Source organism: Ipomoea triloba, chromosome 7 (assembly GCF_003576645.1).
Source record: "Ipomoea triloba cultivar NCNSP0323 chromosome 7, ASM357664v1".
Classification (NCBI taxonomy): domain Eukaryota; kingdom Viridiplantae; phylum Streptophyta; class Magnoliopsida; order Solanales; family Convolvulaceae; genus Ipomoea; species Ipomoea triloba.
In genome coordinates, this window is record NC_044922.1 from 28,012,116 (window position 1) to 28,023,146 (window position 11,031).

Consider the following 11,031-nt stretch of genomic DNA (forward strand, 5'->3'; position numbering starts at 1 on the left):
CTGAAACAAAGCAAATATGTTGAACGAAAAAAGTTAATACAAATATAAGTTCATATGAATTGTTGTTTTTAAGTTTTAAAAATGCTAGTAATTCATTCTGTTGTAATTTTTAAGTTATGTACTAAGTTTTAAGTAGGTTAGTGAACCACTATGTTGGATTAAGTTTTTAATTATATTTGTTTCTACACTATAAATAATTTTATCTTGCATGTTTGTAATGTTATTACTTCATTTAATGTTAATTTATAAAGTGCAAACTATTTTTATTTTTTATTTTGGAGTTTAAGTTGGATATGTCGAAAAAAAGGGTAAGCGGGAAGGCTATGCTAAGAAAATTACGTGAGGTGTTTGATAGAATAAATAATAATTGTTTGATTATAGAATAATATAATGCAAACTATACTCACTTGTAATTGATGCACAATTAAACTAAGCCGTCATAATATGTACTTGATGATTTCATCGTAAACAACATTTTCTGTAAGATTTGTGCATGTCGATTCATCAAAATCGTTGCATATTATGATTTTCAAAGAAGCTGCAGTCTTTGCACGAGACATCGCGACATATAGTTGACCATGGCTAAAAACAGGTTCCTTCAAGTAAAGGCCAACAAAATCTAGAGTTTGGCCTTGTGCTTTATTTATTGTCATTGCAAAACAACTTTTTACGGGGAATTGGCATCTTTTGAATGGTATTGGACAGTTTTCATCCTTTGATGGTTGAAGTGGTATTCTAGGTATCAATACATGCTTACCCTTGTATTCCCCCACTGCGATAATGCAACTTATGGTATGATCCCCAAACATATCACATATTAGGCGTGTACCATTGCATAAGCCTTCACATGGATTTAGATTCCTTAATAAGATTACAGGACTATTTTTTTTCAAGCTTAAAGTATGAGGAGGCAAGCCAGGAGGGCATAAAGTATGTAAATAATCTTGGCAATGCAAGTACTTTGAATCAAGTGGCTCATCATAACTGATGTAACTTTTATTTTCACCAGGGAACTTTTCCAGCAAAAGCATATTAATCTCATCAACAAATTCATTCTTCGTTGTCAAAATTGCTCTGTCCATCAGTGGATATGGGTCATTGAAGAAACAATGTAAATCAGGGTATACAGCATCAAACAATGCATATAACGAAGACTTTGATCCACATTTTTGTACAAGAAATTGAGAAGGCACTTTTATTTTGTTTTGGTAAATAGCAGGTTCTATGCCATTACCTATCTTCATCAAGTAACTTGCAAATGTAGGATCAGCCTGTGCACGCATGTTCTCAACTAAAGTCAAACGACAAATGTGCGGCCATATAGAAGTTGACTTAACCAAAGATGCTGCAATGAAATCTTCCTTCTTTCCATGTCTTACAACTGGTAATGTCTGCCTAAAATCTCCTCCAAATACAATGACTTTTCCCCCAAATAAATCTTGACAATCCATTATATCTTTAAGTGTTATATCAAGGCTCTCAACTATATTCCTATGTGCCATGGATGCTTCATCCCAAAGAATCAATTTACTATGGCGAAGTAAACTCGCATCAGCAGTATGTTTACCTATATTACATACATACTTATCAGTGCCATCAAGTGGGAGCTTGAAGCGAGAATGTGCTGTGCGACCGCCAAGTAGTATAGATGCAGCTATGCCAGAAGCTGCAGTTGCAAGGGCAATCAAACCTTTAGAACGTACAAATGCTAGTAAACAGCGATATAAGAATGTTTTTCCTGTACCACCAGGGCCATCAACAAAAAATGCACTAGGTTTATTACCTAAAACAGCATCTGTTATAGTTTTGAAAGCTGCTCGCTGGCAAGCATTAAGTTTGTGAATAGCTAAAAGATCTGCCTCAGAAACTGGAAGGTTCTTTTCATGTAAAATCTCATTAGTAACACGTCCTGGGAAATCATAAGATTCCAATAGATCAAATAGGCAGAAGTCTTTCGTTTTCTTACCCATTTCTTGTACTATATTAGCAATCATCTTTAAGACTAATGATTCAGCCTCAGCATTGGTGTGCAAGCCTGTCCTTAATAAGTCTTGACACATGTGTGTTTTGTATTTCATCCATAATGAAATAGGATTGGAAATATCACAAAAGATGAGAAGCGTTGCAAAAAAAGTCTGCAAACTTGAAGGCATTTGGAATAATATTGCTTCATTCAACGATGCTTCAACAATGAAATCTCCTGCAAGTAATCCTAGTTTCTCAGCAGCATCACGAAAAGATGAAGTGATTTGACCATTGACAGTTCTTAAACAATCAAACGAAGTTGGGGCCCTGACATTCATTAATAACAGTCGTAGATAATACCGTTCTCCCTCAGTTGGATTAACAACAACAAGTCTGCCTATAACTGTAAGCTGTTTTCTAGGTTTCCAAGACTTGCTTGACTTACACCAAACAAAATAGCAAGGGAATTCTACATAAAGCAAGTTCAAAGTTCTTGCAAAATCACTTGAAGATTCATTGCAAAGAATTCAGTTAACATAGTACGAGACGACTCTTCTCTGCTTACTATGTAGGTTATCCTTTCATGGCCATAAAAATTGATATATTGTGAGTTTTCTAAATGTATCTGTAACTGTATAACAGCAGGCTTCATCTCTGCAATTGCAAATCCAAATATGCGCCATGCAGCTTCAGGGGGCGAGATCCATCTTGCATTTTGGTATTCTTTAATTTCATCAATCACACGATCATCAGTGTTATCACCCAAAGTCATGCTTACTCTATCATGGCCTTTGTAAATATATTTATAAATGTACTTCACAGACTTAATACTGGCACAGACTTCCACATTTATATGGAAATCAAACTTAAGTAATAACTGGGGATTATAAGGCACTATCCATCTATTATCAAGATTAAACCCTTTAACATGAACCAAAAAGGGTGTATTGCGTCTCTTATAAATAGGGTAAGAGTCATCAGCAAACTCAGTGGCATCGCTAAATAGTTTGGGGTATTTACTTTTACAAGTAGGTGCGGATTTGCATTTCCTTTGTGTCATGCAAGGGCAATTTGGATTAAGAAAACCACAAGGACCATGAACCATATATTTTTTTACAAGATCGTACAAAGCAGGTTGAAGATGTTTATCTGGTATTTCTGCCGATACAAAATTATCAACAAAAGAAGGAGACATTGCATGACATTTGTCTTTTAGAATAATAAGGAAATGAGCATGTGGCAATGCTCTCTTTTGGAACTCGATTACATAAGTGTATGCCGCAATTTCGCCAAAAAATTGTTTCTTTGTAATATCATTCTTAAGTTCCTGCATTTTTGCGTGGAACACTCTTGCAATCAAGTCTGGCCTATTTTGTGCGTCGTCATTGTATTGCAAAAGCCCTTTAATTTCAGGCCAATTAGGGTTACATGTCATGGTTAAAAACATATCAGGTTTGCCAAAGTTTGGACAAGGGACATTGCATCCATATATCGACCACGCATATCTCTAGGACCTCCAATGAATGACGATGGCAAAATAACTCTGCGTCCGACCTCATTACCAAACACAGCACCCGCTCCAACGCTATCAACGAGGCCTTGAAAGTTTTCAGACCTAAAAAACTGTTGTTTTTTCCTAAAATAATCTAGCCTTTGTGTTTCAACTTTAATATATATGTCAACAATAAATTGCTGAAATAATCTTCCAGTATGTAATAATAGAGAATTATCACTTGCTCGAACCTGAAATTTGTATGCATAATATTCTCTGCACGATATTGAGGAGCGCTTCCTACCTTCTCGAAACATCGCTTCCTCTGCTCGAATTAGATCATCAACAGATAATTGAGTGTTTGCATTTGATAAGTGCATATTTGATCATATTTAATCCCCATATTTAAGCTTATTTGTCCACTAGATTGTATAAATTGTGTTCAGTATAACCTTGATTTTCTTCACTTTGATTAATGTTTGCAACAATCATCTTATTTGGAATAAAGTAAAGAAAATTAGGTCGTATTGCATTTAATGGGATGATTTAGAGAAATCCTAAGTTTCGTATTGCATTTAATGGGATGATTTAGAGAAATCCTAAGTTTAATTTGTAATTTTCATCTTTAATAAGCCATCCTAATGTGTTCAATTGCTAGTAGGAGATATCAGGGAAACATCCTAATGTGTTCAATTGCTAGTAGGAGATATCAGGGAAATCATGAAGACAAGGAGGATCATGAAGGGACAAGAACAAAAATGAGAAGATGGATGCTGATGAATTAAAGTGAAGGACAAAAGCAAAGAAGATTTGGTCCATTTTCATCATTAAAGATCAGGCAATAATGGAATCAAAGAGTGATATTTTGAATGGTGATTGATCATATGGATAAACCAAAGCAAAAGTGGAACAAGTGTCTAAAATCTGAAATTTCCGCACAAGTTGTCCACTGTTCGGTATTTTTACCATATCTCAGCATAGGAATATCCAAATTGAGTGATCTTTGCACCGTTGGAAAGAAGACTTCAAGGGCTACAACTTTACCAGAAATACAAAATTCATAATTCTGAACGGAGAATGGAGAAAAACAGCCCGGAAGATGAAGCTGCGTGCAGTGATGTCATTGCTTGCGAAATTTTCCATCTTCTTTCTCATTATGATATGTGAGGTCATGGCATATGTAATTCCCCATTTCCAAATTCAGATGGAATGTGAGGTCATTGCATATGTAATTGTCCATCTTTGCTCCCTTTTGATGCCTATATAAAGCCTTATAACTCTCAAACTTCAACACACCATTCCTCACCAATTCCTTCTATCTCCTCTCATTCTAGTTTTCATATCTTAGTTTTAGTGTTGTGTTTTTCTTCAAGCAAGAGTGTAGGAGGAAACTCCAAGAGTTTGGTCTTCAATCCATAAGTTTTCTTGTTCCCTTTATCTCTTTACAATTTATTTACCATGCTTATGAATTTAAATATTGTTAGTTTGTTGTATTCCATTATGAATTGTGAGTAGTTGCATTAAGGACTTGAATTAGGGTAGGATTATCTTTATTGATGCTAAGTTCATGAATATTTCATAAAGGGGAAGGCTTTAATTCAAGAGTTTATTGAAGTATGCATAGATTTAATTGAAATCTTGTTAGTAAATGGTACGTAACATTTGTTAACTAGCCTTTGGATGATTTCACTTTATAATGGAAGTTATATGTTGAAATCAAGCTACTCTTTGCATGCACCCAATTTAATTTACGAAAGTAAAGAACATTGTGGTTTTAAATTGCTTATGTCCTCTAAGAACTAGGAATTGATATGTCACGAAAGTGGAGCAATTCCTTGTTCTAATCTTTATCTTTAGTTCATGAAAATGAAATTTAGATTAAAGATTCTTTTGTGCAATTCATTGAACTCTTAAATTAATTATTTTCCCCAAATCTTGTTATTGCATCTATAAGATAATTCTCCTTAATTCGAGTCCTATCTTTAATTATCAGAGTTTATACCAATTGTAATATTGCTTTTAATTCTTGATGAACCTGTTATAGCTTGTTACATATCAACTCATATATGATTGCTTGGATTCTTGTTAAATTTATTCATCTTAATGCCTAAGAATTTAATTGCTATACAAGTACATGCCATAAAACCCAATCCCTTGAGAACGATATAATTAACCCACAAATTCACTACACCACTTTATACATCAGCATTAATAGATAAAGAATTTACATAACCAAGAGGTTGTAAATTCCTCGATTGCAAGGCTTTTTGAATACCCTCATGCCATCCAACATCACCAAATGGGAATAACAAAGGGTATTGTAATGGATCATAACAACCATAATAGTATTGAATATTTTGTGACCGACCACAATGTGCATATACCCTAATATTCCTATTATCTTCAACTCCATCATAGTCTTCAATCCATACAGCAGCAACTTGAGAAGCAGTTGGCGAATTATAAAGTCTTTGATCCAATGAAGGTGAAGAGTTCAACAAAATACTAAAGTCATCAGAGTGAACAACATCCTTAAGACTTCTAAAGAAAGTTGCGTATGGATTGCAAGACATGACTTCTATCAAAGCTTTGACAATGTTCTCTTCCAATCTAGCAACACTTTCAACTCGATTTTGAATTTCATGGTCAGTATCATAAAAATAGAGTTGCAAATTGCGCGGCGGACAGCCATCAGGCAATAAGTCATTGATAAAATGATACATTTGCCCTTGAACTTTGAACGTATATATGCCTTTATTACGCTTACAAAGATTTTTATCATACTGATGAATGCCAAGCGAAGTAAAAGCAAATGTGTTGTTATAAGTCCTAACACATGTACGAAAATTCTTTGAAGCATCATCAACTCCAGTGTACAGGTTTTTCAACACCAAAGGCATTTCGTTTGATACAAGTACAACTTCTCCCTTGCAACAGCAAAAAGCAGGTGGCTCATACTGAATGCGTTTGGCGCCACAATAAATACAGTCAGGAATAGCAGGCAACACAAACGGTTCTGTTGTTCCACATTGTTAACCAATATACAATGAGAGGACATGGCGTTCATCATTCATTGTGTATAGATTATGTGGATTTATAAGCAAAGGATTATAATTGGTAAATTTATGTGCGCATTGTCCCAAATGCCACATACACAGATGAATAATGTCGCCGTACAATAAACCAGGAAAAAAAAGTTACGAGAATTAGTACAGTGTCAAAAAAAATTTATAAAGTCATTGTTAATATCGATTTAGTTGTTCAGCACCTGTATTACATGGCAGAGGTGAAGGACGTGGTGGTTGTTCAGACGCGTTCTGAGGGTTTAAACATTGCATTTCATTTGCAATTTGTTGTTGTGATGACAGTTGTTTCCATGATTGTTTTTTTATATTTCTTTTACGCTCACGAATTTCTTCAGGCGTAAAGCGTGCACGGCTTTTCGAAAAGGATTGCATGGTTGAACTAAGTCAAACGTAAAAACCACAGCTCGTTGAATAAAGTTGTAGAGAAAGGTCCCAGAACTGAAAACGTGATAAAACACAATAAATGACTACTTCACATCAATAAGACAACAACTAATTATTTTAATGATGTGAGAAAATTTTTGAAAAAAAATAATGTGAGAATTAAATTTTTTTCCTAATGATTTTATTCCAAGGAGGAAAATAGGTCCATTTTAATATATGGCTAACGCTTGTAGAAATGGCCCATACCCGACCAAGTATTGCCCTTCATCATGTTCATTCTTTAGCCATATCCTTTCTATAGATATCCACATTCAACGCAGATAACTGCAAAGGAGGAGAGACAAATGCCGACCGCTAGGAGAGAGAGAGAAAAATGCAGACCGCTAGGAGAGAAAGGTCGCCAGTCGGATCGACAGTGAGAAGCAAGAACACTAATCGCTATTGCCAAGCCTTAGTACCGACATTTCAACAACCTCAACCATCCAGAGTCAAGGCCAAATAGGAGACAGGCCAGGCCTGATCCTTCAGCGCCGATGACACCGCTTAAAGTGAGTAGGCAGGCCCGATCCACCAACGTACACTCTCGTCAACACATGCCAAAGTCCCGAACTAAGCAGTTGATTTGAACAATCACCAATTTGTCAGGCCCGTGTCGCCGGTCGAGCAAGCGTAGCTCCGCCGTCGCCTTCATGGTCAAACGAAGGTCACTGGCGGTGATTCCAAAGGAATAGGCATATTTGTATATATTTCAAGAAATTTTCCACGTATAAGCCTAACTCTCTCACTCTCACTCTCACGGTCAATGAACGCTCACGGCATATCTCTCGCTCTCACAGAAGTGCGATTTAGTTCTCTCATTCTCACAGACGCAGACCTAGACCAGCGAATCTCACCAACGGGCACGGCGAAAAACGAGTCCTCTACCAGTCCTGCTCCGTGCGACCACGATAGCGACCAGCCTGCTCAGTGAGTACTCTACTGCCTCTAAACCTCTACGCGACTAAGGTATTATTGCTCTAGTTGACACATTTAATTTTGTTTAATTAATATTTTCTTTTTCTTTTATTATTGTTAATGGAGATGATTTTATGATTTGATCTCTCAAAATGAAGTTATGATTTGGTTCTGAATATTGTTGTGATTGAATATGATTTGCTTATTGTTGACGGTTGATTTGTTGTGATTAATTGTAATTTTTTTTAACATATGATTAATGATAATCTTGTCGTTATTCTGTGCATAGGCTTTATTGTCTTATTGTGGTTGTTAAATGTTAGGTTTTAATTGTAGGTAAAAAAAAAAGTGAAAATGTGAAAATATATTATTATTATTATTATTATTATTATTAGTATTATTATTTTTTTAAATATTATTATTATTATTATTATTATTATTATTATTATTATTATATTTTCGATGGAAAGATGGAATTGTTGGAATGGGGAATGTTTTGTCTCCCTCTTTCCTTGAGTTCTTCCCACGCCGGATCACCATATCCAAAGCTTAACTCCATTCAAATTTTTTTTTGTCTTATTCTATTGTATTTCTTGCTAGCTAGAATCAATCATATTTATCTATATGGGTTATGTTAGAAGAAGAAATAAGGAAAAGAGATGAGAGATAGAGGGATTAACGAAGAGAAAGAGAGAAGCTGCCGTGGGAAATGAAAGAAGAGAAACAAATGGTTTTCTCTTCATTTTCGGCAGAGAAGAGAGAAATAAGTGGAAATCTCTTGTTCAAATTTCTTTCTTTTTATTATTACTTGGATTAATTCACAAGCTATGGTTGAATAATTCAAGGTAGTGAATCCCTTCTATTTGTATTACTATTTGGATTAATTTACAAGTTGTGGTTGAATAATCCAAGATAGTTGAATGTTGAGGAGATACAAACCTTTTGTTCAATCCTTGACTCCTTGTTCTACTTCGCTAAAAATAATATTCGTTGAGTGTTCAACTATATTATTGTTAATCATTTTATCTTGGGAGATCGACACTACAACGCTCCTAGCAACATGGTAGGTAGCGAATCGGTTTTAAGGAAAATGTGTTATACGCGATTTGGATCTTTCTATTTCCATTTACATATTTTTATTTCCGGATTTATCATTTATATTTGGAATATATTTTTATTTTTAAATTGTTACTTGCCAAATTATGTTTTGTTATTATTATTGATGTATTGATTTATTTACAGTACTCTCGTACTATTTTCTGTCGCGATCTATTAGAAGAATGGATATACGGATACAGTTTTTCCTTTCAATCTTAAAACCGATGTGGTGCTTTGAAGATTGTTTCTTCATAAATATAGTGTGAAAATCTTAAATTATGAAAAAATAAAAAATAAAATAAAATTGACTTAAATTTTTTTTTGTTTTACGAATTTATGGATTTTTAATATACTATTAATTGTCAAAGACTTAAATCTTGAATTTATGATTTTTTGGGATTGACTGGCTTTCATAGTCTCTATTATATGCCTTGTGAGTTTTTTGAGTTTATATGCTTTTAGAGTTTGTACTATATCTTTTTCAATAACGGTTTCCTTTTCTTTTATCAATTTTATTAGAATCTTAGAATGCATATTTGAATTGGTAAATTTGTATGCTTAGTTCTAATGTACCTACAATACAAAAATAATATACCTTCAGTATAAAAATAATGTACTTTTTATTTTTGGTCAGCACAGCTGTGTGGATCATGGTCCATGCAATAATTTGCCTTTTTTTGAGGGAAGTCATTTTCCAAAGTTTGCTTCTTCCTTCTCCTTTGCTTCTTGCATCTCCCTAGGCCTCCTTTCTTCCTTCTCCTTTGCTTCTTGCATCTCCCTAGGCCTCCTAAATGCCTTCTCCTTTGCTTCTTGCATCTCCCTAGGCCTCCTAAATGCTTTTTAACTTCTTCATCTTCATCCCATCTTCTTGACATCTTCAACTTTTTTTTTTTTGAGTAATAATTTATTTTTTTATTATGAGATAGTTTTTTTTTTGAGTAATAATTTATTTTTTTATTATGAGATAGATTTTTTTTTGAGTAATAATTTATTTTTTTATTATGAGATAGATATTATGATGAGTAATAATTTATTTTTTTATTATGAGATAGATATTATGAGTTTTATTTTTTTTATTTGACATCTGAAACCAGTCGGCCACTTTTATTTATTATTTTTATTTTTATTTTTTTATGAGATAGATATTATTTTGTTGTTAATTTTTTGTGATTATTTTATTTTTTGGATTGTATATTTGTTATTTTTTTGTGATTATTTTATTTTTTGGATTGTATATTTGTTATAAATGTTGTTATATTTAAACAAATTAATTAAAATATTCAGATAAATGTTGTTATATTTAAACAAATTAATTAAAATATTCAGTTAAATGTTGTTATATTTAAACAAATTAATTAAAATATTCAGTTATATAATTCTGTTCATTTTCCTACCCATTTTCTGGAAAATGAACCAAATTCTGTTCATTTTCCTACCCATTTTCTGGAAAATGAACCAAACACACCAACACAATTTTTTGTTCTGCAGCCAAACACAAGAAAGGAAAATATTTTTTGAAAAATGACTCCAGAAACCATTTTCTAGAAACCATTTTCCTACTTTCCAAACACACCCTTAATTACTTTCTCTCATTTCCATCCTCTAATACACACGGATATATAGAACTAAAGGGGAAGGAGGAAGGGTGGTCTGAACAAGGATAATGATTAATGACTCACTAACCACTACCATAATTAATACATTATCATTTAACTATTATTAATTCTCGAGATATGATTTGAACTCCGATCCAATTATTAATTATGATCTAGGACTCCGCAATGAATTTGAGTTTACCACCGTCTGGAAAAACGCAAATGCCAATAAATTAAAACTATTAAAGTATGAATTGCTACTTTTAAAAAAACATTTTCAATATGCAGCCATCCAGAAAACTTTTGAGAAGTAAGAGGAGAATCTGTACTAAACCTGGAGAAGTCAACCTCTGATTTTGCCGGTAAATATTTCCGATCAGCGTTCCAGTCGCCGTCCACTATGTCGTTGGTCGCGAGACCCAAGAAGTGGAAGATGAATGAAGGAGAGGAAAATATA

General features: G+C 33.7%; 2 protein-coding genes across 2 annotated transcripts; both read right to left on the bottom strand.

Moving 5' to 3' along the window:
* Window positions 1-437: 437 nt before the first annotated feature.
* Window positions 438-2,303, bottom strand: LOC116024464 (ATP-dependent DNA helicase pif1-like). The gene has a single exon (XM_031265358.1). It carries the CDS (start codon window positions 2,301-2,303, stop codon window positions 438-440), a length of 1,866 nt encoding a protein of 621 aa, XP_031121218.1.
* Window positions 2,304-2,449: 146 nt separating this feature from the next.
* Window positions 2,450-3,400, bottom strand: LOC116024466. The gene has a single exon (XM_031265359.1). The coding sequence runs from the start codon at window positions 3,398-3,400 to the stop codon at window positions 2,450-2,452; it is 951 nt and encodes a 316-aa protein (XP_031121219.1).
* Window positions 3,401-11,031: the final 7,631 nt, after the last annotated feature.

What these genes read in the sequence shown, in the direction of transcription:
- LOC116024464 (XM_031265358.1), bottom strand. Translation starts at nt 2,303, where the DNA reads ATGAATGTCAGGGCCCCAACTTCGTTTGATTGTTTAAGAACTGTCAAT.
- LOC116024466 (XM_031265359.1), bottom strand. Translation starts at nt 3,400, where the DNA reads ATGACATGTAACCCTAATTGGCCTGAAATTAAAGGGCTTTTGCAATAC.